The following is a 27,641-nucleotide window of genomic DNA, read 5'->3' as shown; positions in this document are numbered from 1 at the left end:
ACTCATGTCCATCGAGTCAGTGATGCCATCCAACCATCTCATCCTCTGTCGTCCCCTTCTCCTCCTGCCTTCAATCTTTCCCAGCATCAGAGTCTTTTCCAATGAGTCAGTTCTTCACATCAGGTGGCCAAAGTATTGGAGATTGCCCTAGAGTTAAAAACTACCCGTGACATTATCAAGGTCAGAAACATGCAGTTGTGTCATAATTTTGACAGTAGTTTAATGCTATTTACTGATAATAAATTTAATCTTTGAAAAATAATTATGTATTTTGTAAAATGATGGAAATATGAGCAGAAACCTTTAGAAGAAGGTGAAAAAAATTGACCCTTTTTTTTTATAAGCCTCATGGAGCATTTCAGAAGAATTTATCAAAAGTGACCAATCAAGGAGAAGATAGATGGACAAGTTAGATTAAGAAGAATTTTTAGGAGCTGTGTTAGAATAACCAGAATGAAAATAGAATCATCAAATATCATCTCTGGGGGTGGCTCCAGGCAAGTAGGACTTTGAAGTTCAGCAAATGCAGCACACTTTGCTTCTCCATCTTCCTAAATATGCAAATTCATGACCAGCCACAGTTTCTTTTTATTTTTTATTTTTTATTTTTTACGTTGAACCTCCACACATGGCATTTTTCTTTCTCTCCCTCTTTCTGTTTTGTCTTTGCCTTTCTCTTTCTCTCTATCAAGATCTCTCTATCTTGTTTTCTCTCTTACGTTTTCTTCTCTGTCACTTAACTGATCTGAGTCACTGGAACTGAATTTAGGAACCCCTCTCTTCAAGATGGCAGTAGATCCAATCTTGGTTGGTTTGTTTTAAGTGAACTCAGGCCTATCTTTCATTCTTTTGGCAGGATGGGTTGACACCCCTTCATTGTGCTGCAAGAAGCGGTCATGACCAAGTGGTGGAGCTTCTGCTGGAGCGGGGCGCTCCCTTGCTGGCAAGGACGAAGGTGAGTTGTTACGAGGAAGACGGTGTCCAGCAAACTCTTTAATACATTTTTTGGTAATATCTATTCTTGAAATCAAAGCATCAGCTGAACACATTCTAGTTCCTCAATAGTTGTGTTTGAGGAATGAGTTGTAGGTATCAAACTTTAAAAATTATTTTAAAAAATACATGCATTGAGGTGTATTAAATGTGTCAGTTCAGTTGAATCGCTCAGTCATGTCCAACTCTTTGTGACGTCATGGACTGCAGCGCGCCAAGCCTCCCTGTCTATCACCAACTCCAGAGTTTACTCAAACTCATGTCCATTGAGTCAGCGATGACATCCAACCATCTGATCCTCTGTCCTCCCCTTCTCCTCCTGCCCTCAATCTTTCCCAGCATCAGGGTCTTTTCCAGTGAGTCAGTTCTTCACATCAGCTGGCCAAAGTATTGGAGTTTCATTCAACATCAGTCCTTCCAATGAATATTCAGGACTGATTTCCTTTAGGATGGACTGGTTATATCTCCTTCAGTTCAAGGGACTCTCAAGATTCTTCTCCAACACCACAGCTCAAAAGCATCAATTCTTTGGCACTCAGCTTTCTTTATAGTCAAACTCTCACATCTGTATATGACTATTGGATAAACTGTAGCCTTGACTAAATGGACCTTTGTTGGCAAAGTAATGTCTCTGCTTTTTAATATGCTGTCTATGTTGGTCATAACTTTTCTTCCAGGGAGTAAGCATCTTTTAATTTCATGGCTGCAGTCACCATCTACAGTGATTTTTGAACCCCCCAAAATAAAGTCTGTCACTGTTTCCACTGTTTCCCCATCTATTTGCCATGAAGTGATGGGACTGGATGCTGTGATCTTAGTTTTCTGAGTGTTGACTTTTAAGCCAACTTTATTTTATAGTAAATGTATAACTTCCAATTATTTCTGTATTTTTACCTGCTGTTCTCTCTGTAGATAGAAATGTGAATATTACTGTATTATATGTAAATGAGGATATTATATATGTGATAATGTCTCTAAACATTGTTAGTCTACATTTTTATGATACTCTGAGATGGCTGTAAAACACATATAAAATTATGTTTTAAAGACGTACAAGTAACAATACAAGAAAAGATTGTATAGGTTAAGCTGTCTAATCTTTATTTGTTAGACAGTACTATTAAAAAGAATTACTCACCAGTGGTATTGGTTGATTATAATTGGGATTAATAGGTGATATGAAAAGCAAAAGTTAGGATAGTCTAGCTACAGAGAACCATTAAACAAGCATATTGTTCTCTATGGCATAGTACATCTAGTATATTTTGGTCTCATTTCATCAGTGTTCGTAGCCATGAGGAAAACTCTTATCCATACAAATAGAAACAGAGTGATGAGCTGATTTATTGGATATTTTCTTTGGGTTACCAAAAGATATTGTGAGGCACAGTTTGCAAATAATCACACAGAGTTATTTAATGGGAAATGTAACAACACTTGGATCCTTAAATAGAGCAGAAATTTAGACAGGGGGCATTTCTTTTATTTTCTCCCTATTGCATTTCTCCCATCCTTTGAGCATGATTCATATCAACTGCTGCTGTAACTAGGGTAAGCTGAGAAAAATAAGGCAGTACACAAGGACATATTTTTCAATTTATGTTATAATTAAATATTTAATTGAAATCATTGGAGCAAAACCCAGCCCACAGGTTCAGAATTTGTATGGAATGAACTCAGTCTTTAGAGATGTGCCTCATAGGTCCTGAAAGAGTGGTTTCAAATCAGAAGTATATGAAGACAAAGAATAAATCATCTGCATCATTTTCATTCTCATATCTATACTATGAATGTTGTAGAGATCTGCCTTTAAAATGCAACCTTTGGGGCTGGGTAATGCATACATAATTAAGGAAAATTTTTGTTGAGGAAATAGATTGAAATTTAAATGGAAGGAACAAAGTTTCACACTGGTCATGCTATAACTAATAAAAGACCTGTATCAAATGGAGGGTAGGCAGATAGGCCAGTCCACAAACTATAAAATAATCTCATCTGCAGAATTCGCCTGTAATTATAATCACTAATGAGGACTATGGATTACCTTGATGGAATTTTTTAATGGCCTACTTGTAAAAATCAGATGTCATTCATATATCATCAAACTGGTCTTCCCAGGAGACTCAGTGGGTAAAGTATCTGCTTGCAATACACGAGATCCAGGAGACGCAGGTTTGACCCCTGTGTCGGGAAGATCCCCTGGAGAAGGGTTTGGCAAACCACTGCAGTATTCTTGCCTGGAGAATCCCATGGAGAGCGGATCCTGGTGGGCTACAGTCCTTAGTGTTGCAAAGAGTCAGGCGTGATTGAAATGATTGAGCATGCAGGCACACGTGCATCATCAGTCTATCGTAGTGAGTAGCTGCAATGTGCCAAGCAGTGTTCTGAACACCAAGGGACTGTCAAGAAAAATAATATGCCATCTGTAGTTTCAAGAAGCTCGGAATTTACGTGGGTAAGATAGACAAGGAGTTAGCTACAAAAAGTAGAACTATGTTTATGGTAAGGAACAGAAGAAAGTGAATTAACCATCTTGGAGCGAGGTGACAATACAAGCCTGGAAAGGGCCAAGGCAACTAATACCAGACTAGCTTCCCTCCCTCTCCATATCGCCCGGCTTTGTATCATCTTTTATTCCTCCTTCAAGCAAATATTCATCTATCTAGTTGTCAGCCTCCCTCTTTCTTTGAAAATTCAAATTCTCAGTAAACTGTGACTCTTCTCTACAACTCATCCTTTAGAAAAAAAACACAACACAAAACATGTATCTATTATTTATTTGGATGCACTGGGTCTTAGTTGTGATGCAAGATCGAGTCCATGACCAGGGATCAAACCTGGACCTCTTGCATTGAGAGTGTCGGGTCTTAGCCACTGGACCACCAGGGAAGTCCCCACAACCCCTGTTCTAACTGGTGATTTTAACAATCTTGGTGAGAGCAGTAGATGATCCTCATGCTTGGCCTCTCCGTTTGGTCACTGTAAAGCCTCTGTAATTTTTGTGTTTAACCTCCCCTTTGTCCAACCACCTCCTTCTCTGTTTCACTGAATACCCTCCAGAAGCCCAACTCCAGAAAAGTGTTTATTGCGCTGGTGCCATTAGGCAGGTGTTGAACTGTCCCTCATTCACCTTATGCCCTCACCTCTATGCACCAGGAATTCCCTGGTTACTTGTACCACTTCCTGACATCCTCATACACACTTGCTACATTTCACCCTGATAAGTCCAGCTCCCATTTTTGAGGCTGAATGGGGCTCTCTTTAACTTTGTAATCCCTGATGATCCCTGTGATCCCTGAGTCAGCCTGATGCTGCCTGACTACACACTGTATTTTCCCTGCCATCTGATTATTCTATACATTTTCATTTTCCTTCAAACTTCTTTGTGAAAAAAATTTTATTAGAGTATTGTTGATTTACAATGTTATGTTAATTTCAGGTGTGAGTGTTAGTTTCAGCAAAGTGAGTCAGTTATACATACACCCACTGTTTTTAGATTCTTTTCTCATATAGGCCATTGCAGAGTATTGAGTAGAGTGCCTGTGCTACACAATAGGTCCTTATTAATTATCTATTTATTTTTAGTAGTGTGTATATATCAACTTCAATCCCCCAATTTATCCCTCTTCCACCCTTATCCCTCCATAACCTTAAGTTTGTTGTCTGCATCTGTGATTCTGCTTCTGTTTTGTAAATAAGTTCATCTGTGCCCTTTTTCTAGATTCCACCTATAAGTGATACCATATGATATGTCTTTCTCTCTCTTACATTACTCAGTATGACTAAAATGTGGGCCTGGTTTGGTTTTGATGTGCAGAATGGGCTGTCTCCACTTCACATGGCTGCGCAGGGAGACCACGTGGAATGCGTGAAGCACCTGCTCCAGCACAAGGCGCCTGTTGATGACGTCACTTTGGACTACTTGACGGCCCTCCACGTTGCCGCACACTGTGGCCACTACCGTGTAACCAAACTTCTTCTGGACAAGAGAGCCAACCCGAACGCCAGAGCCCTGGTAAACCTGGCCCAGTCCACGTTAAATGAACACAGATTGACACCAGCAAACCCACACTGATTGATCAATGGTTGCAGACAGCAGCAGTGCATGGTTACAGATATGCAATTAATTCTAAATATGTCACCTCCCACAAGTTGCCTGCCTACTTCATGCCTTCACAGTTTGCTGTTAAATAATGGCAGGGATAGGTTTAAGAGAACACCAAGGTAACATTGCCATAATTAGCAAGTCATAGATAATATGAAACCTCTGGAGTGATAAGCATTTTTAAATGGAAAATCGGAGTTGCAAAATAGGCAGTTACAAAAATAAGTTCTATACACCTCTATATAGAGTCAGAATAAAATTGTAAAAAAGCTAAACTTTATAACCTTTGGGGGAAAAATGTTTTAAAGTGAACAGATTTGACTGTGTAAGGTAATGTAAAATGTAAGCTGTAAAGAATTCACTCGGAGAGGTACTCAACCATAGACTAATAGAAAAGTGATGCTTTTCATCTCTTTACTTCAGGAAGCATTTTATATGAACTATTTCAGCAGTTGCTCAAGAGAAATCTGCAAGTGGTTGTCCCTAGAGCACCTTCTGTTTTCCTCACGGTCTAATATTGAATAAGTTTCCTTGCTGCACTTATATCTTAACCGTAATCATTGGAAATATTAGGAGTGTATTAATTTATGCCTCTTGTTTCCTAATTCTCTAACTAAAGGCAAATCCTTTTTTCTATTTGTTTATGTCAGTTAAATTAGTCTTCAGGCAATGAATATTTAAGAGAATGTATTAGAATTAGAAAATATTGGATCTACTTTTATAAGAAATTTTCCATTGGAATCAACTTATTTATTATTGCTTGGGAAACAACTATACGTTTTGGGTTATGTGCAATTACATGATGTTTGTTTTCTTATAAAGAAAAAAGTACTCATTTTTAATTGGATAGTGGCCAATAAGCTTGTAAAATATCATACTCTAATCATTGAAGATCTTTTAAGTGCTACATATACATGTGGTTATTTATATCTGGCTTGTTACATAGCTAATAGATGGGAAATTAGTTTTAAAATGTTGTGAATAATAATGTCATAGGTTAAAGAAAATTATATACTTTCCCGAGAACTGTTAATGTAGCAAAATATTTTCTGATAAAAAGTCCCTATTGGGACATGCAAAATTGTTAACTAGCAGAATGGATACAGCTATTCCATATAGAGTCATCATCGTTCAAATAAAAATATAATACTTAAACATAACACATAAGGATTAAGCATGGGGTTAATAAATTTTTATGTAATTTCCCCCAATTCCTGCACATTATCCTAGTATGGAAAGTTAAAAAGTACCTTAAAGACTTCTCCACATTTCTTTGCTTTTAAGAGATATCTTCTTACAGTTATTTCAAAAATTCTTCATACTATTTTTGAAAATATTTCAGCACTTTTTAATTTCTTTCTAAAACAAATATATCTTGATTGGCATGTTATAAAAATATATTAAAAATATAAGAAATATAACATGGCTATAAAGATATTATCAACATAAATAATGATTTCTGCTAACATGCAACAACTCATAAAACGTTTTAAATATAAACAGTATAACTTCTGGCTATAAAAAATGATCAACACAAATAATGATTTCTGTTAATTTGTAACACCTGTTCACTAAAAAAAATAGTAGCTAACCTGAAACATTTACTATAGAGGTAGTCATAAATCTTAGATTTTCAAAATAAAACAGGTAATGATTTTCACTCTAAGAAATAGCCCATCATCAAAAAAAAAATGTATTCTTATCTTTGAAGCATCTTTAAGCCATTTCATCATCTGTCCTATTAGTATACTTTAAACCATTTTAGAACTAAACTATAATTATGTGTGTTTTTTCCATCTTAGAAGAATAGGCCCACGCCCCTTTTGTTTTCTCTGTAACCACACAACAATGCCATACCTGCCCCCCACATATGACACAAGCCACCAGGAATACACCATCACTGTCTCTCTAACTCCAACAGCTACAGCGTTTGAAGAAATGGTAACATTATGTGACGATGTAGCATTACTGCCTGCAGTGTGCCAGCATGGAGTTGTGTGAGACTCGTTTCTGCATGTTTTCAACTAACTTGATTGTCTTTTGCACAGAATGGTTTTACTCCACTGCACATTGCCTGCAAGAAAAACCGCATCAAAGTCATGGAACTGCTGGTGAAATATGGGGCTTCAATCCAAGCTATAACAGAGGTAGAAAAATGTTTCAGCTTGTCACGAAACATTCCTTGTCGTACTCCTTCTTCCCCTTCCTTCCACCCATCTTCTGTCCTCTCCGAGTCTGATTTATCTGAAGAAGCCCCAAGGCCCCCACCGGTGCAGAGGAGTAAAACTGCTGTCGCTTTGTTTCGCAGTCTGGCCTCACACCAATACATGTGGCTGCCTTCATGGGCCACTTGAACATTGTCCTCCTTCTGCTGCAGAACGGAGCCTCTCCAGATGTCACTAACATTGTGAGTATGGCTTGGGTCAGAATAACCACAGGAGAGAGAGCGAGAGGATGTGTGCGGCTGTGTGTAGAGGGGTGTGTGTGTGCGATCAAAGCTCAGTGGCCGGCCGAGCTTTGGGAAGCACCCCTGTGATAACTTTATTGAAATAATTGCTAGGATGTCGCTGAGGAGAACCTCTATAGGGTAAGAAATATTTCCCACAGTACATTGGAAGCTGTGGAGCAAGACTGTGTCAGCTTCCTGATGCAGACGAATTGGCCACACATCTTAAATACACTTATTAAAACAAAATGTGTTTTAAGAGGTGCTCTGAATGTGAATGAATTATTGGTTGGAATAAAAACTTTATGGCTCAATATACTTGTTTTGAGTGAATCATATCCAGATAATTTTGGTTAAAATATTGAGTACCATAATTGGTTATATCAAATGATTAACCAGAGGTAGACCAAGAGTTGTTTTGGTTTTTTTTTTTACTTAATATCAAATTCTCCCTCTTTAAATTACATAGATTTTCCATTTTCTAACCTTACTATGATTTTTCCTTTTGATTTGATTCTGTTTGCTGAAATAGTTATACTTTGCAACTTTTTCACATGTCCTAAAGTCCATGTTGGTCTCCAGACAACTTTTGTTCTGCCAATAAACGCTGGATATTTCAGAATTCTCCTACATAATCTAAGTTAGGATTTTTATTTCCCATTTCTTATTTCTCTCATTTTCTTGGAGTCTGCCCAGTTAAACTTTGATCATTGAATGCAGATTTTCTTTTGAACAAGAGAACTTGCTCTGTACAAGGTGATGTCAAGTATTTGAAGCTCACCAGGACCCACTGAACCACTGAGAGGCTTTAAAAAAAGTATTCAACAGAAATAACTCCCCCAGTACATGTTAGTGTTTATTATTAATTATGCTTTTAAAAGCAGTTGGTTTACCATGGCTATTAATTTTGGGTATCCCATTCATTTTAGGTTGTAAAACAGAATGTTCAATTTCACTTTTATTCATATTCCCTCTCACTTTCTCATTTCCTTGTGTTTTACACACTGTTCCCATGCTGAAGATTCTGATGCATGGACAAAATCCATATGAAATAAATTCATTAGATTTTAAATGTGATTTAGTACCTTTCCATAGTATTCACAATTGGAGTATAAAACCACTGAAGAATTGAAATCTAGTCTATATTTATAATTCCCCTACTTATACCTTATTGATCCTAAAGTAATACTGTATGCAAATTTTAATTTCTCCCTTAAAGATAAATTTCACAACATGCCAACTTGAGTTTAATTTATGGTCACTTCTTAGGACTTTAAAAGAAATCAACAGCATCATTTTTTGTGTTCAGAAATGACTGCCTCTCTTTTTTTTAATTGAGACCCGTACAATCCAGTACGTGTTAAAAGAAGTTCTCTGAAAAAAAAAAAGAAGTTCCCTGAGTACTTTCTCACTGTACTGTATTTTCCTTCTCTTCATTAAAATGCAGGATCTCAGGAGCAATGGGGATACTATGTTAATTACATTATCATGCAATAATGCTATAATAATATAGATAAGTATAGTCCATGCAATGCTTGATTGAAACTCCCTATGTTAATCTTTCTGAGGGGAGACTTTTTGGAAAATCTTTTTGAGGAGAGATTTTTGCTAAATATTTTCTTAATCAAAGAAATCCACAAGAAATGGTTGTATGATTCTGTGGCACTCTTAATTTGGTTCTTAACTGACCAATTCAAAATTATTTGATGCTATGGATTTACTCCATATTGATATGCTCCATTCCACAAAAAACAAACAAACAAACAAACAAAAACACCTGTGTAGGCTACATATAGATTTTCAAGTAAAAATAAATAGCAATTAAAGCAATAAAAATATTGACATCTTTAGGTTCCTAAATACTCCCAAATTTGGCAATTGCTATATTAAACTTTAACTTCCACCTGTTGGTCATTATAAAGTTCTTCATTCTTCATCTTCTCATTTGTCCATCCATACTCTTTTCCTTCAAATCCTTCAAAATAAATATTTGAGGGGCACCTGCCAACGTAATCCTCTCCTTGAACATGTTTCCTAGTTGCTTTTTGTTTGTTCATTTTAAGTTTTGTATGATGTGTCCTTCAGGGAACAGATACCATATAGATAGGATTGCCAGAAAAAATACAGTACTCCCAGTTAAATTTGAATTTCAGATAGACAACACATAATTGTTTTTAGTATATGCATTCCCCAGGCAATAGTCTAGACACACTTACGCCAAATCAATTATTCTTTGTCTGGAATTCAAATTTAACCGGCCATCCTGTATTTTGATTTGGTAATTCTGGCAACCCAACATTTAGAGGAATCTATCTTTCTGTAGCAGTGGGATGCCTGTGAACTGATGTATTCTCAGAACGTGAGGCATAGCTACTGGATCCAGAATTCTTTGCAGGTTGATTAAGAAACCATGTGAACACTGGCTGCCTGCTTGCTGTGTCAGAGTTGGTCATTTCCTGACCCCAAAGTACCCCACCCTTGGAGCCTTTGTGTGTTGCCTGAAATCATGTTGCATTTTTGAATGCAATGCTGTCTGTTGTGCTTTGATGCTTTCCAACTGATGTAGCCAAAGTGGAAGTCAGCGTAGCTGTCCGCAGAGTCGGTCTTAATGACGGGGAGGAGGCGCATGACATTTAGTACCTGCTTTGGACATGAGCATACTCATTCTCCTGCCAGTCTTGTTTCTGTCTCAAAATTCACTCCAGGTTTGAAGTGTGCCAACAACTCAGTCATGTGCAAATATTATTACTGTAAACTTCCCTTTCCAGAAAGCTCACAAATGTACTTTAAAACCTAGAAAGCTGAGCCGACAGTTGCGATACATCCATAATCCAAAGTACGCATTGACAAGCGTGGGAGTAAAAACCCCAGCACTCTGGGGGCTGTCCAGACTGCAGTGTGGGGGACACAGAGTTTTTCTCTTCTTATAGTTAATCAGTGGGTTCATGGCTTAAGTTCACACTGCATATTATATTCAAGAATGTCCCCTAATCCTTAAGGTTAATTAGCTTAAGATAAGGAAAACAAGATCATTGAATAAGATGAGGTACCCAGTAACTAAGAAATGGAAGTTACTGATTAAAATAATATATAACATCTTTCATTTTCTTATTTATACTTATATATAAACAAGGATAACATAAAGCTAAAAGAATAAGGACAATTTATGATAAAAGTAAATTATCCAAAAGTCATTAAATAAGAATTGAACACGGCCATTGTTTTAAAGCAGACAGATGATTTGCGTGTATATGTGTGTAACTTTTCTTTGAATATAATGTTTAATATTTTAGGGTTTATATCTTACTTATCAATTTCAAATGTGTAAAAACTATAAAAAAATAACTTGTTTTAAGTACAAATAAAGGTATTGAAAATACTAAGACTAATACTGGAAACACTACCTTTTGAAAACCCCTTACTGATAAAATTTGGCTTGTAAAGGAAACATATAAAATTCATCATTAAGTAGGTACTCCTGAGACCGCTTTGATTTAACTTCTTTTAAGGAAACTTATTTTTGTCTTCATTTCTTCCAAAATTAGTAAAATTGCCATATTATTATAGGACTGTGAATAAAAAATTTGAGGTTTTTTTTTTTTTCCCCTAAATCAGAAGATCTTGCTTCATCTATTTAGGGACAGGTTTTAAGTGATACAGAAAACTTAGAAATTGTGGTTGGCTGAAGAGGAAAAATCTTCCCATACATCCAAAGGGTAAAACAAATACAGCTATTCTGATAATGTTATTTGATGTGATAACATACTCCGATACATTTACAAAAGTCAAAAAAGAGCATCAGAAAATAAGGCCATTAGAGGATAAATGAATCACCAACAAAAAGAAAATTAGAGTTAGATATCCAATTCAGTGCTTTTAAATTCAGATCATTGGAAATGAATTTCTTATAATTTCATAAGGAGTGGAACACTGAACACTAGCAAAAAATGAACTGTGAGCTAAGTACCAAACTAAAGTTTGTCTTAAATCTGCTTAGTCTAAGTGTTTGTTGTGCAAAGAATCAGAAGAAATTATTCACCGGGACTTGTCAGGTGTTATCTAATTACCTCAACCAACTTTGAAATCAATTTAGTCTGTTTGGAACGGTTTACTTTACCAGGTTGAAGTCAACCTTCTTTTCTAGTATAGTTGTGGTGACAAAAATAACTTTTATTCTAGAATCTTGTTCTTTTGTAATTGTAAAATTGTTTAACAGAATGAACCCCTGCTTTCTTTAGAACTACTGTGGTTTTAGTATGCCGATTGGAAAAGAAAAAAAAAAATCTCTCTCTTAGAGGCAGTAATTAACAGGCTTCCTAATGAGAAAATTCTCTTATGTCTAACCGTCATCCTTCACGCTGCAGGGTAAGCTGCCTTTTCCTGATAGGCGTGTCTTCCTTGATGTAGCACGGAGATGCTTAAGGAGAGACCTGAAGCTCAGTGCTGCCCACCTCAACCTATGGCATTGCTAACGCTGCTGTACTCACTGCTGAGTGGTTCTATCAAATAACTGTCTGTAATTCAACATGCTCATCAGTGATAAGCAGGGACCTCCTGGGCAAATCAGATTTCTCATAGGAGCTGTCTGTAGTCTCATAACACCAAGACAAATGTAAAATAATAGCTTATTTCAGAAGTAGATGTTGAGTTCTGGAAAGGAATGGCTTCCGTATGGTGCAGGTGCTGCGGTGTTTTGTGTTGATTTGATCTTCAGCCTCTGGAGTTTCGCATTAGTAATAACAGGATGAAGTCGTAATCAATAGGCAAGTGTGACAGATTTAGGTTTGCTGGATAAAAGACGACTTCATGTCACCAAAGACAGTTTAGTTTATGTTGGTTACAAAGTCAAACCTCAGGGTGTCCTGGATGTTTGGGTAAGTTCGCTAGTTTTGTAAGGAGTGAAGTGAAGTGAAGTCGCTCAGTCGTGTCTGACTCTTTGCGACCCCATGGATTGTAGCCTACCGGGCTCCTCCGTCCATGGGATTTTCCAGGCAAGAGTACTGGAGTGGGTTGCCATTTCCTTCTCCAGGGTATCTTCCTGATCCAGGGATCGAACCTGGGTCTTCCGCATTGTAGGCAGACGCTTTACCATCTGAGCCAGAAAAATACTTACATAAACATTTGTTCTATCTATCCTTATGAAGATGGAGAAGATACCTAACTGTTTTTCCAGACTGGAGAATTATGAAGTAATTGTGCCTTTACCTAGATTTCTTACACCTTTGGATATAATGCTATCTTTCACAAAAAGGCACATGTTTATCGTGTGCCATCCAGAGCGATGGGTTTGCTTAAGATTCAGTGATCTCTGTTTCCTGGCAGCGCGGGGAGACGGCCCTGCACATGGCGGCCCGTGCAGGACAGGTGGAAGTGGTCCGATGCCTCCTGAGGAACGGTGCCCTCGTCGATGCCAGAGCCAGGGTAGGTGCTGGTGCTTGGGGCTTGCTGCTGTTACGCTCATGACTTTCATCTCCAAGGGATGCTGTTGTCCTTCATCTCCTGATGTGGAAATGCCAAGGACTGTAGGTGAACGCACCAATTCAGTAACAGGTTTTCAGGCAGAAACAAAATGGTACAGTGAGTATACACGATGGAAAATACACTCCAATTTTAGAAACGTTAACATTTGAAAAAAATATACAGTATATAAGAAATTTGGCATTAAGTAACATTTTAATGATTTTTTTAACCTATGAAAGCACTTCCACAAATATCTTCATTTTCATGAGCATTAATATTTTTATCTATATTATAAAGATACTTACATAATAGTTATTTCTTACCACCAAAGCTGATCAACTTTCCATAGACATTTCTTACTAGTTACTGAGAAACAAATCATGTTCAACGTTTTCATGTTTCCCCTTCGTCTGCTTTACTTTCCTCCTTTTTGTAATGAGTTCCACTCTTCTTCTCACTCTGATTTTCCATGTTTAGATGTTCTGCCCTTCCACTCTTCCAGAATATGGGAGATTGTGTGATTGGCTTCTTCCACTTCTAATTCCCCCACAACTTGATTTTTTTTTTCCCTCTTCTTTTAAAAAAAGTTTTGCTTCCCTGTTGCTTTTTTCACTTTCTTCCTTTACACTGAATATTTTAGCAAGATCTTCTGTTTCCTTTTCCACGCTGTTCTGTTAACTTCTACACTAGCATCTTTCGGATTCTCATAGAAGATTTAAATACTTTTTCTCTCCTTGTTCAATATCTAAGCTAGAGCTCACTTCAGCATGACTCCCACCATTGTGAGTCCATTTCAGAAACATTAGTGTACTGGAATGAACGCATTCTGCTGGAGTCATACAAATTGTCATTTTAGGCAAGTCATTTCACTTCCGGGTCTTTATGCTTAAAATGTAAGCTTGGCCTTAGAAACCTTGAAACTCCTCTAGACTTCCTTAACATTCTCTGACTCTGTGGATGTTGCAGCATTTTATCCTGCAGGCCTTCATGCAGAATGCAGTGATGCATGGGCAGTCTTGACATTACTGTTGTGTGTTTAGATTTTATCCACCTTTCTATCCACTGTACAAGTAGTGTAACTTACATTCTTTGGTAATCATTATTATTATTTTATGCTCTTATGGATCAAATGTTTTGTTATTCAATCTCTATTCTTCCCTGCCTTGGCATTTTTCTTGGTTCCCTCTCCCCTCCCTGACCCTTAAAGACTATTTTTTAAAAGCAGTGTTAGTTTCACAGCAAAATTGAGAGGAAGGTTCATAGATTTCCAAAAGGCACCTGACCCCATAACCTCCAGATTATCAGCATTCCCCACTGGAGTGGAACGTTGATTATGAACGATGAACCTACATTGATACACCGTGATACCCTCAAGCCCATAGTTTACACAAGGGTTCCCCCTAGGTGTCGTACACTCTCTGGGTTTGGACAAATGTATAATGACATGTATCCATCCGTAAGGCATCAAACAGAGTAGTTTCACTGCCCTAAAATCCTCTGTTCTCTACCTATTCTCACTTCCTTTTAAGTTTGCCTGGCAATTCAGCTCTTAGAAAAACAGTTATGGTCAGTCAATGCCCTCTGAGTCCTATGAACTTCACTAAGTTTACCAGAAATTGTGGTAGTGTTCTGGTAAATATTTTATAATCCATGCTTAATCATAAAAGGCCTTCACATTTCTCTCTCTCAATATGAAACGAAGTGAAAGTGAAAGTTACTCAGTTACGTCTGACTCTATGTGACCCTTTGCGACCATGGAATTCTCCAGGCCAGAATACTGGAGTGGGTAGCCTATCCCTTCTCCAGTGGATCTTCCTGACCCAGGAATCGAACCAGGGTCTCCTGCGTTGCAGGTGGATTCTTTACCAACTGAGCTATCAGGGAAGCCCTCTCTCTTAATATGAAACTACCTAATAGTTTGAGTCAAATTCCCACATGCATGCACTTCTGAAAACTCCCTCTCTTAACCTAATACCATTGTGCTAAAATTCACTTTCTTACAAAGGGGAGACAGTAAAGTTTTACCCGGTTACCACACTGATCTGTGTGCTTGCCCCACCCCCTGGACCTAACTGGGGGCGCTGCTAGGACCTGCGCTTCTGGGAGCTTTCTAGCTTTAAGTGCCCACGTTCTGTTGGCACAATATGGGGGTCTGGCATTTTCTTTAGGTATTGAGCAATCACAGGGCTCCTAATTTAAACTCACTTGAAACTTAATGAAGATTTTAGTTAGCTGCCAGCAGATATGGTTCCTGGGGATCTTGTTAGCTAGAAACTAGTAGCGGAAATTTTCTCAAACATTTAAACCCGGTCCCAGCCATTGCTTTTTTGTCATTTTGGTAAAAGGGGTTTGGGGCTCAGAAAGCCTCCCTGACTTTTCAAGCTAGTAGTGATGGTAAGGCTGAGCCCATATCTGCCTGGATCAGGCTGTATCACAGTCAGTGATGCTTTATGATGAGAGAATTGCTGCCCCTCATACTGTCGATGGTGACTGCAGCCATGAAATTAAAAGATGCTTGCTCCTTGGAAGAAAAGCTTTGACCAACCTAGACAGCATATTATAAAGCAGAGATATTACTTTGTGAACAAAGGTCCATCTAGTCAAAGCTATGGTTTTTCCAGTGGTCATGTATGGATGTGAGAGTTGGACTATAAAGAAAGCTGAGCACTGAAGAATTGATGCTTTTGAACTGTGGTGTTGGAAAAGACTCTTGAGAGTCCCTTGGACTGCCAGGAGATCCAGCCAGTCCATCCTAAAGGAAATCAGTCCTGAATATTCACTGGAAGGACTGATGTTGAAGCTGAAACTCCAATACTTTGCCCACCTGATATGAAGCACTGACTTATTGGAAAAGACCCTGATGCTGGGGAAGATTGAGGGCAGGAGGAGAAGGGGACGACAGAGAATGAGATGGTTGGATGGCATCACCGACTTGATGGACATGAGTCTGAGCAAGCTCTGGGAGTTGGTGATGGACAGGGAAGCCTGGCATGCTGCAGTCCATGGGGTCCAAAGAGTCGGACACAACTGAACAACTGAACTGATAGTTGGAGGAGACCGAGAAGGTCAAGACACACAGTTTTTCTTGAATATCATCTTCTCTGCTTTCCCAATTCTTTGTTTTGAATTGAATTAGCTTTAACTGGGGGTGGCAAATTAAACCTTTGTTATTCAACAGGAAAACAACAACCCACACATTCAGAAGTCTTAGAATCTCTGATTTCAGGTGGAAAAATTTTCTTATTGAATCTGTATGTTCTTTCCTTTTCAATTTTCAGATAGGATTGTACCAAAAATTGAAGAAATTAGGCAAGAAAGCTTATTTCTTAACTTTAAAAATAAACAAAAAACAAGTACCTTAATGCTCTATGGTCTAAGAACCAAGAGACACTGATAATTTAGCCAGTTACTCGGTCACCACTAGTCAAGGTTTGTCGCTTCCCAGCTATGGATTGAGGGGTTATCATTGCCTCAACTCTCTCCCTTGCTCGCTGAAAACACATGTTAGAGCGTGTCACGTGCAATACCCACCTCTGTCAAAATCTGCTGGGCAGAAGTCCAAGAAAGGACACCCAGAAACGACAGATGTTCATGATTGCTGTCCTCAAGTTCTTTGGTCTTTTGATTGTTGCTGTTGTTTTTGCTCTCCATTGATTTGGGTAGTTGTTAATTCTCTTCACTCGTCTCTTATCTCCTCTATATTTCAGAGAAAGTTGTATCTTTTAAAGTGTTGTCAGTTTCCTTTTCTATCGAGAATCCCCCATTGTCCTATTAGTTTTCTTATATGTGTGCTAAGTTGCTCAGTCATGTCCAATTCTTTGCGAACCTTTGGACTGTAACCCACCAGGATCCTCTCTCCGTGGGATTTTCCAGGCAAGAATACTGGAGTGGGTTGCCATGCCCTCCTCCAGGAGATCTTCCCAGCCCAGGGATCGAACCCATGTCTCTTATGTCTCCAGTATTGGCAGGCAGGTTCTTTACCACTGGTGCCACCTGGGAAGCCCATTAGTTTTCTTAGTGGCCGTCATATTGTCTCTGTAGAATGAATAGACATAGAAATGTCTTTAGAATCCATTGCCTGAGTTCACGTTCTGTTTTAATAACTGAATAACCTTGGACAGTCCTGGAGAACTCATTTAATTCCTCTGGAAAAGACCGACTAATACATCCTACACCTTCCTTTGAGGTCTGTTATAAGCATAGGACTTGTCGAGTACATGAAAGACATTTAGAAAGTGCAAATTTTTCTAAAATCCCAGTTCTATATAATTCAGTTCAGTTCAGTCCCTCAGTCATGCCTGACTCTTTGCGACCCCATGAATCGCAGCACGCCAGGCCTCCCTGTCCATCACCAACTCCCGGAGTTCACTCAGACTCACATCCATCGAGTCCGTGATGCCATCCAGCCATCTCATCCTCTGTCATCTCCTTCTCCTCCTGCCCCCAATTCCTCCCAGCATCAATGAGTCAACTCTTCGCATGAGGTGGCCAAAGTACTGGAGTTTCAGCTTTAGCATCATTCCTTCCAAAGAAATCCCAGGGCTGGTCTTCTTTAGAATGGACTGGTTGGATCTCCTTGCAGTCTAAGGGACTCTCAAGAGTCTTCTCCAACACCACAGTTCAAAAGCATCAGTTCTTCAGTGCTCAGCCTTCTTCACAGTCCAACTCTCACATCCATACATGACTACAGGGAAAACCATAGCCTTGACTAGACGGACCTTAGTCGGCAAAGTAATGTCTCTGCTTTTGAATATGCTATCTATGTTGGTCATAACTTGTCTTCCAAGGAGTAAGCGTCTTTTAATTTCATGGCTGTGGTCACCATATGCTGTGATTTTGGAGCCCCCAAAATAAAGTCTGACAATTACTGTTTATTATTTTGTTCTTACCATCCTGGAATGCATATAGGCTATTTCATCTCTTCTTTTCACTCCCTCTTAATACTTCTTTTCTTATAACTTTAAGATACTGTGTTTTTTGAATAGTTCTTCCCCACTGTATCTTCTCTATTCATTCTTAGCCCTGGAAGCTGGCCCAGCTTTTCCTCCTTCACCTTTGTTAGGACATGCCCTTGGGCAGATGAGAGATATACCTCTTTTCATCACTAAGGTTACCCACAATTTTCTTTTTATAAGAGAATAGTTTGGCCTGGTTTTCTGAACACTGAAAACGTTTTCCTGTCCACACATTAGAGTCAGGTGTTTTCTTGAGCCTCCTTGAATGTGTCCTTCCTGTCTCTTATACTAGCTGTATCCTCTCCCTTTTTAAAATGAAAAGCACTTGGCAAATTCTTAACCCCATTATCTTCTTGCCAGACTTCCATTTGATCTTTGAAGTCCTGGATGCAAGTCCCAGACCTGTCTGCTACGTTTCCTGGAATGACATCTTTTAAAATTAGATTACGATATCTTCTTTATCCACAGTCTCTCCTTGAAGAAAATAACCAGCATGAGTATCCTTGGCTTGCTAAGTGGAATAATAACATTTTCCCAGCATCCTTTGTTCTTTTTCTCTTGATACAGTTCCCAGAATACTGTCTCTCGGTGAAAGCTTTTGGATGAGAATCTAGGTCTTAGGACTTCTGGACTAGATTTCTTTCTTATTCAGAACCATAAGCTGGTTTATATTTAAACATCAGTGAGGGCTGAAGCCTTAATGAGTTGAGAAGCATTTTGGCATGTACAGAAAACAATGACCAAGTTCATGGAAATATCTACTTTTAAAAAATCTGAGGAAGAGTTTGTCATTCTGTAATAAGATATAAGTTGTGGTCAGAGTTGAAATAATTTCCTCTGGGGTAGAGGTTCCTAGAGATTCCGAGAAGACATCATGAAACATCTCGGTGAAATGCATTGTTGGTAAAGTTCGGTGTATCCTGGCACTAACTTTTTCCTTGACTTGAGTTGTAGGAGGAACAGACGCCTTTGCATATTGCCTCCCGCCTGGGTAAGACAGAAATTGTTCAGCTGCTTCTGCAACATATGGCTCACCCAGATGCGGCCACTACAAATGGGTACACGCCGCTGCACATCTCTGCCAGGGAAGGGCAGGTGGACGTGGCCTCGGTCCTCCTGGAAGCGGGGGCAGCCCACTCCTTGGCAACCAAGGTGAGAAGAGTGGCTTCCCGCCGACGTGGACCAGGAGCAGCCCTGTGTCCCAGAGGCAGGGAGGGCGGGGCTCCTGTCAGCCTCCCACTCACTTCTTTCTCTTTGCATGTTTTAGATTCATTTTCCAGATGACCAAGGGGGATTGTGAGATCACGTATAGTGTCTTCAATAAAGAGGGCTGGATTTTCTTCTTCTAATTTAATGCCAGTGTTATTTCTAGAACTGTATTATTATTATTGTTTTGGCCAGGCTGTCTGGCTTGTGGGATCTCAGTTCCCTGACCAGGGATCAAACCTGGGCTCCCTGCGGTGGGAATGTGGGGTCCTAACCACTGGACTGCCTGGGAATCCCCCCTAGAACTTTAATTAAGATGATTTCCATAAAGCAGGGGCTACATTCTCTTCACTTTCCATGGTAAAATCTGTTAATATAGTGCCACAAGGGAAAAAAATACTATTCCCAATAGCATTGAGCTAGTATTACTAGTGAGGAAAAGAACACTGCATTAGATTGGCAGTACTGTATTTGTTAAGAGTTAAGAGTTTGTTAAGAGTACCACCTAGAAGTTCACTTTATTTAATCTTGCATTTTCCCAACCTTGGTATCAGCTATCACGCCTTTTCTGGTTTCTACTTAACCAGCTCACGGTGGTTCAACAGTGGACTAAACAGAAGTGGGCTGCAGAATCATACTTTATTAGTCACTATTGTCTAATATAAAATTAGACAATTTAAATCTAATTCTAATCTAATTAGAAAATTAGATTTTGTAAAGAAGATCTATATCACAGAATTTTAGTTATGTTCAAAGTTTAATGCTAGGGCAGACAATTTTTTTTCCACTTGACGCATTCTATTTGAGATCCACTATTTGAATGTGACTTAGAATGAAAAATGAACACAATTTACTGGAGCAAAAGAAATGAACTAGTCCAGAAGAGGAGAATGAGCCATGTTACAGCCTACAACAACTGAATTAATTTGCAGGGCAAAATAATTCCGACAAGTCCAAAAGTGATTCAGATTATTAAAGAGATACCTTCAAGTTGCTCATAATGAAAGTAAAAATGAAGTCGCTTAGTCATGTCCGACTCTTTGTGACCCCGTGGACTGTAGCCAGCCAGGCTCTTCCGTCCATGGGATTCTCCAGGCAAGAATACAGAAGTGGGTTGCCATTTCCTTCTCCAGAGTATTTTCCCAAACCAGGGATCGAACCCAGGTGTCCCACATTGCAGGCAGATGCTTTAACCTCTGAGCCACCAGGGAAGCTTGCTCATAATAAATAGACATAAATACTACATCTAAGAGAGAAGGAAGCTTTCAAGTATAAACTGAAGTATTGTGGCTTCTGTCCTCTTAGCTGTAGAAGCAGTCCATTATCCGTTATAAATTTGATCCTTGAACACTGAGGAGGTTAAGGGCACCCACCTTTCATGCAGTAGAAAATATTCATATAACTTGCAGTCTGTCCTCGTATCCGCACTTCCTCTGTATCCTGGTTTCTTCCATATCCATTGTACAGCCTTGGATTCAGCCAAATGCAGACTGTGCAGTACTATAGTATTTGCCACTGCAAAAAATCTGCATATAAGTGAACTCCCACAGTGTAAACGCATTTTATTCAAGGGTCAACTCCATAATAATAATAGCAGCAATAGCAGCCCAAGAAAGGTTGGGTGATTGTCTCCTCAGACAAAGGTGATAAATAAATGAAATTCAGATATGCAAAATACAGAAATAGGGAATAAAATATAGTTGTCCCTTGTCTTTCAAAGATTTTTAGAATTAAAGATATATCTAAAGCAATATTAAATTACGACAGTTAAATAGAAGAAACTATTAAACAAAACAGTTCCACCGTGGAAGTGCCTGGGGTTCTGAAGAGTAGTTGACTCATCATTATTAAAGCTATTTGTGTGTTTATAAATATCAGAGGGCAAGTGAAATCCTGATGAGATTAACATAGGGGAAGGAGGAAAATGTGTGACTCAAGAGAGATTTTCCACCCTCTATTTTGTGATTCTACAGTAAAGATTCTATGTAGTCTTGTCTAATAATAGTTTCCAAATTTATAAAGGGGCTGGACCACTATTCCAGCAAGACTTTAAGGATAAAAGTTTAGTTTTTTTCTTCTTTACCACGTGGTTTGTCTCAAAGAACTCTACTTCACCCTGGGGGTCACCCCGGTCATTGTGTGTAGGGAGGAGAGTATTAATAACATATGTTGGCTTAAATGGACTTCTTATATTCCTCCCACGCTTGCAAAAAGCAGATTTACTCTCCTCCAAAGACTGACTAGTACCTAAGGTTCAAAAAAAGCAAAAAGAAAAGACATCTTAGTTAAAAATAATGTGTAAAGTGATACCATGAGAAAGCAGCGTTGTTTCTTGAGGGATGTTCTGTATTCTGACGAGGGCCTAAGTGCTCTGGAGGATAGAGCATATCTTAGACCACTTAACCCAGGTGTGTTTGTTGTGTGTGTTTTGCAAGGCCTGGTTAGCTTTAGAATCCTCCCACACCCACCGCAGTGCCAGAAGAGCGTGTGGTTAGATTGTCTGGCCAATAGGATAGATTTGAGATCATGGTGTAGGAGCTGTGCCATCCTAGAGATCTGAGTCCAGGAGCTTGGCTATATTTGTAACAGACTGCTAATTACAGAGTGATGTGGATTAGGCACACAAGACATTGAATCTGTACATACAAACGTGTAGGAGAGCAACAGTTAATCTGGTGTTAATCAGCTCAATAGAATGCCAGAAGTAAAGTGTATTTTCCAAAAGGTATTAGATAAAGGGTGGGTCTTCTGAGAAAAGGGATAACAGTCAGGAAGAGAGGTGGTTTTTAAGGTGAACACTTTTTGTTCTGTCCACCATTCATCTTGCTATTTCTGCAGGAAATGCTATCAGCTGAATCACAAATCATTTTATTTTATCATGACTGCTAAAATACCCTAAATCTTAGATGAAGAAATTTGGAATTCAGATATTATGAAAAGAATAGGAAAAAAGAGTCTGGACAGAAGGCACTATTGGTTTAATCCTGTTAACTTTAGAGGTAAGAAAAAGACAGGAATATTTTTTCACTCACAGATCAGAGCTATTTTACTGACCCTTGCGCATTCCAAGCCTATAAGGTCCAATTTCAGTCTCCAAGCCCTCAAAATAAGATTTTTTTTTGTCCAGTCTATCAAGCCAAACTCTTGCTTGTTAAAGTTTATTCCTTATTCTAGTCCTCGTTTATGACTAACAGATTTAATGTTTCCAGTATTTTTCCCAAGTGGAGAATCAACATAGTTTGCTTAGTAGGTTTTGTTAAAATGATTTTGTTAGCAGTCACAAAGACAAATGCTGCATTTTACTTTTGTTCTTCCCATTTTCAGAAGGGTTTTACCCCTTTGCACGTAGCTGCCAAGTATGGAAGCCTGGATGTGGCAAAACTTCTCTTGCAACGCCATGCTGCCGCAGACTCTGCGGGGAAGGTAAAAGTTTTCAGTAATGCACGTTTGTTCTTAGCCTGTAACTCGGTTAAGTTGGAAACTTGGGGGGTCGCTGTTTCAAGATATTTTTCTCACTCTTCTGAAAGAAATATCAATATAATTGTTGAAACTATGCCAAAGAGACATGATGCAGGTGTCTGTCCATGACCTGTCCACATACATACCGATTCTGAAGGTGTTTAAACAAGCTGTGTCTCAAACGTGTGTTGGTATCACAACAGGGTCCAGAACTTCTGTATATTAAGAAGAATCCTTGCAATGTTAATGTAATAATTCTTACATGGCATTTTAGACGTTTTTTTATGGTGGAATCCAGATGCTCTGTGTTAATCGTAAGCTCAACTGCTCATTTTCAGTTTTAGTTACATTTCTAGCATGAAAATCATGAGATATTTACTTTGATTTTTTCCTATTGACTATATTAATGCATTAACGTGAACTTAATCTGTATCAGTTTCCATGCATCCTGGCAGCTTTACAGCAGCTAATGCTAATTTATTAATACTGAAACTTAAACACACCCTTTGCAGAATGGCCTTACCCCGCTCCATGTTGCTGCTCACTATGACAACCAGAAGGTGGCGCTGCTGTTACTGGAGAAGGGTGCTTCCCCTCACGCCACGGCCAAGGTGAGGAGCCCAGAAATGGCTTACACATGTAGGATGTAACTGTTCTGATGGTGCGTGGGAACTGGTTTTTAAACATACGGTATTGTTATAACTGCAACTAGTACTGATAGTAGCTTTTGGTATTAACATTTTTTCCCTTCCATTTGATTCCACAAAACCTTTTAAAATTTTTTTACAAGTCGGCAAATATTAAGGAGATGGGCCCAGGAGCCAGGAAAGATGACTCTTTCTGCCAGGACTCCGTGTTTTAGACTCAGAAGTATGAGTTTTGACTTGAGAAAGTTCAGGTTTTTCCTTTTCTTGTATAAACCAAATGTTGTGATACACCCACCCTTTTATTTGCTCATTTTTTTCTCAGAATTTCCACTGTGCTCTATGAAATGCTCTTTGGTTTTTAAATGTTGCATGCTTGTTAACTATAGCATACATCCTTTTAAATTTCTAGTCTAGGAATGCATTTTTGGGAGTATGTGTAGTAGCAACTCATAAAAGAGCTCCAACTAAGACTTGAACCTTTGGATGATGTTTCTATCATCCGAGCCGCCTCTTTATTACACTGAAAATACACGAGTGTCCTATAACACCTAACGTCGTTATTGTCTGCTGCATTTATTCATTCAGCAGACATGTATTGAAAACATGTCAGAGTTTATTTAAAAAGAAACTATTTATTGTGGTGGAAAAATATTCATGCTATATTAGATGACATAGCAGAGCAACAGCTGTTAGCATCTATATGCCGAACACTTGACAAGCAATGTCTCATTTACTTTCATAATGATGCTGTGAGATTAGGGTAATAATTTCTATCTTACAGATGAGGAAGTGAGATTTAAATAGGTTGGTTTGTAAGTCCAAAGTCACATGACTAAGAATTGACAGAACAAGGATTTGATCTCAGACAATCGGACTTTAGAGCCAGTACTCTTAACTACTAGGGCTGTTGTGTCCCACAGCATTAGAGAGAGAATTATCCCGCTTTTAGAATAGCAATATGTACATATATACTCACATGTCTATTTAAATTATATACATTATACATACGTAAGAAAATGGAATACTCTATTTAGAAGTATATTTTGTATAATACCAAATATTTTGTATATAAAAATGTTATATATGATAAACTATTACAAATACTTAAACTTTTTACCCATACCTATATATGTGCCTATATGTGTACGTATAAATATATATACACATATTTTATTGTTACAAATATATAGCTTGTGATGTTTATCAAAAGAACAGGGCAGATTTTATTATTGCATATACTATTCTTATTGATAACCCCTGTTCTCTATAATGTCATCAATTCTGCATTTGTCATAAAATGTCTTTCTTCTTACTAGACTATAAACTATTTGAGGACAGTAATCATGTGATACTCACATTTGTATGTCTCTGAGGTGTCTCATAAAGTTGTATGTAGGTTCCCAATACATTTTAGTGAAAAAATGAAGACTGAGCAACTATCCCAATGGAATAACATCCCAGTGTTTTTTCCATTAACTTTCTAGGCTGACCATTTTGAACAAAGATAGAAAGACTTTGTCAATACCCAATACAACTCTTTATCTGAACTCTTAATATATGTAAAGAAAGGGTTGTTGTAAAACTATAAATGGATGTTCTCCCCCCACAAGAGACTCTCAATCTACCAGGGAGAGAAGACCTAACTTATAAAGTGTATGGTTTTTCTAAAGAGACAAATATAGCCTTGATCTCTCACCTGGACAAAGTGTGGTCCTTACTCAGGAGCAAACATACAGAGTCCCGAAGACTGGGGAGAGCAGCCTCTGCTCCAGGGTTTGCAGTGGGCAGGTTTCAGAGGCTCCTCTCGTATCTTCTGCTCACCTGCCCCGGCTTGTCAGGGAGCATGAGGCCTGCGGCTCTGAGGCTGCTCCAAGAGGCTGCCAGTGGGCGGACCCCAGCCCTACTGCCACTCTGGACCCCATCCATCCCCCACCCCAAACCACCCCACCCCATCTGCCACACACACACACACACACACACACACACACACACACACACAGCTCTGAGGCTGCTCCAAGAGGCTGCCAGTGGGCGGACCCCAGCCCTACTGCCACTCTGGACCCTCTGCTCACTACAGCACCCTAACCGCCCCCAAACCCCATCCATCCCCACCCCACCCCACCCAACCCCACCCCACCTGCCCCCAAAACACACAGTCCCTGGGATCCTGGAACCTCTTTGCTTCTTTCTATCAAACTCCAGAATCCTTTCTTAGTTTTCATTGGGTTTGTTGTTGTTATTTGGTTCCCCAAAATTTGACTCTATATGGAGTTAGGAGGGTTCTTCAGACTAGCAGGTTAAGTATCTGCTGGACAGTCAGACCTCTTATATTGCTACAACAGCATTCTCTTTGATCTCTTGTGTTGTTCTTTTTATTTTTTAAAACCTCTCTGTCCTTCTCTACATGAGTCCCGGATTTTACCTTACCTTGGTAGGTTTACTGATACTTTGCTTAGCTTTGGTAGTCTGTGCTACAGGACTGGGGAGAGTTGGGGCTGAAGAAAGAAAGCCCACTGCAAAAAAAAAAAAAAAATTGTAAACTTATAGGGTCCACAATAATCTATGTGCTGTTCTATTCAGTAGAGCCCATGGTTCAAGTGCAGTGTTCTAGATCACGTGGAACATAAGGGGCCTGTGAAAAGACTTCCAGGAAGAGCTGCTGAATTTCCCGAGCAGCTCAGAGGGAAATGTCCACTGGAACTGAAAGATGCTTCTGTTGACTTGGAGAGAAGGAGACAGTGGGATAACATAGGGATGTGTGAGGCTCCAGATTTCATGACTATACAGAGGCCTTTTAAAGTCTCAAAGCCCCTTTTCGTTTTTCAGTACACTTTGCAGTTAGACTTTAGGAGTCTCATAAGAAGCACTTCATCAGTATGCTGTGCTTCCCTTCAGCGTCTCACAATTAATGGCAAGTCACTGTTTTTCATGAAAAATTCTACCAGAATTCACAAAGAGGAGGAAAGGAAACAGTGTAGGTTCCAGACTTCACTTGTTCCGGAGTTTTGCTAATCTGTTTGTCCTTTTAACTAAGTATGAGGTTTAAACTTAGGCTGTTATAAGCAAAGTTTGAGTTCTCTGGTTTCTGGTTCTCTCCACAAACTCCCACGTAAAACTAGTAGCCTCATATTTCTACCTTTGAGCAGCTTTTAGAGACAAAAAGGAGGTTGAGGATTTTAGTTGGCCACAAGATTAATATAAGCTGATTTTATTGTTTAAATTGAAGAAAGTAGGGAAAGCCACTAGGCCATTCAGATCTAACCTAAATCAACCCCCTTATTAATATACAGCGGAGATGAATAAATTCAAGAGATTCGATCTAGTAGACAGAGTACCTGAAGAACTATGGACTGAGGCCCATAATATTGTACAGGAGGCCATGACCATAACCATTCCAAAGAGAAGGAAATGCAAGAAGGCAAAACAGTTGTCTGAGAGGGTTTTACAAATTGCTGACGAAAGAAGAAAAGTGAAAGGCAAGGGAAAATGGGAAAAATATGCCTAACTGAATGGAGAGTTTCTGAGAATAGCAAGGAGAGATAAGAAAACCTTAAATGAACAATGCAAAGAAATAGAGGAAACCAATAGAATGAGGAAGATCAGACTTCTCTTGAAGAAAACTGGAGATATCAAGGAAACATTCCATGCATGAATGGTCATGATAAAGGACAGATGCGGTAAGGACCTAATGGAAGCAGAAGAGATTAAGAAGAGGTGGCAAGAATACACAGAAGAACTATATAAGAAAGGTCTCAATGACCCAGATAACCACGGTGGTGTGATCACTCACCTAGAGCTAGACATCTTGGAGTATGAAGTTAGTGGGCCTTAGGAAGTATCACTATGAACAAAGCTAGAATTTGTTCTAGCTTTGATGGAATTCCATCAAATGACGATTCCATCATTTGATGGAATTCCAGCTGAGCTATTTGAAATCCTAAAAGATGATGCCGTGAAAGTGCTGCACTCAATATGTTAGCAAATTTGGAAAACTCAGCATGGCCACAGGACTGGAAAAGGTCAGTTTTTATTCCAATCCCAAAGAAGGGCAATGCCAAAAAGTGTTCAAACTGCCATACAGCTGTCCTCATTTCACATACTAGCAAGATAATGCTCAAAATCCCTTAAGCTAGGCTTTGAGTATGTGAACTGAGAGCTTCCAGATATACAGGTTGGATTTAGAAAAGGCAGAAGAACCAGAGATCAAATTGCCAACATCCATTGGATCATGGAGAAAGCACGGGAATTCCAGAAAAAACATCTACTTCTGCTTCATTGACTAGGTGAAAGCTTTTGACTGTGTGGATCACAACAAACTGGAAGTTCTTAAAGAGATGGGAATATCAGATCACTTTACCTGTCTTCTGAGA

The 27,641-nt window shown here is 38.9% G+C and overlaps 1 protein-coding gene across 32 annotated transcripts in view; it reads left to right on the top strand.

The window, feature by feature from the left end:
- ANK2 (ankyrin 2) overlaps nt 1-27,641 on the top strand; it is a 699,882-nt gene that overhangs the window by 571,404 nt on the left and 100,837 nt on the right. For 26 of the 32 annotated variants that reach the window (XM_069593447.1, XM_069593452.1, XM_069593470.1 and 23 more), the window contains 8 exons: nt 857-955; nt 4,811-5,008; nt 7,147-7,245; nt 7,407-7,505; nt 12,867-12,965; nt 18,914-19,111; nt 22,490-22,588; nt 23,137-23,235. In XM_069593447.1, coding sequence (XP_069449548.1) covers nt 857-955; nt 4,811-5,008; nt 7,147-7,245; nt 7,407-7,505; nt 12,867-12,965; nt 18,914-19,111; nt 22,490-22,588; nt 23,137-23,235 — 990 coding nt within the window. The remainder of the gene's footprint in view (nt 1-856; nt 956-4,810; nt 5,009-7,146; nt 7,246-7,406; nt 7,506-12,866; nt 12,966-18,913; nt 19,112-22,489; nt 22,589-23,136; nt 23,236-27,641) is intronic. The other 6 variants (XM_069593465.1, XM_069593466.1, XM_069593476.1 and 3 more) reach the window with 1 other exon arrangement.

The sequence above is a fragment of the Ovis canadensis genome, chromosome 6 (assembly GCF_042477335.2).
Source record: "Ovis canadensis isolate MfBH-ARS-UI-01 breed Bighorn chromosome 6, ARS-UI_OviCan_v2, whole genome shotgun sequence".
NCBI lineage: Eukaryota > Metazoa > Chordata > Mammalia > Artiodactyla > Bovidae > Ovis > Ovis canadensis.
Note: the sequence above shows the minus strand (reverse complement) of the source record. Positions and strands in the feature narration are given on the sequence as shown.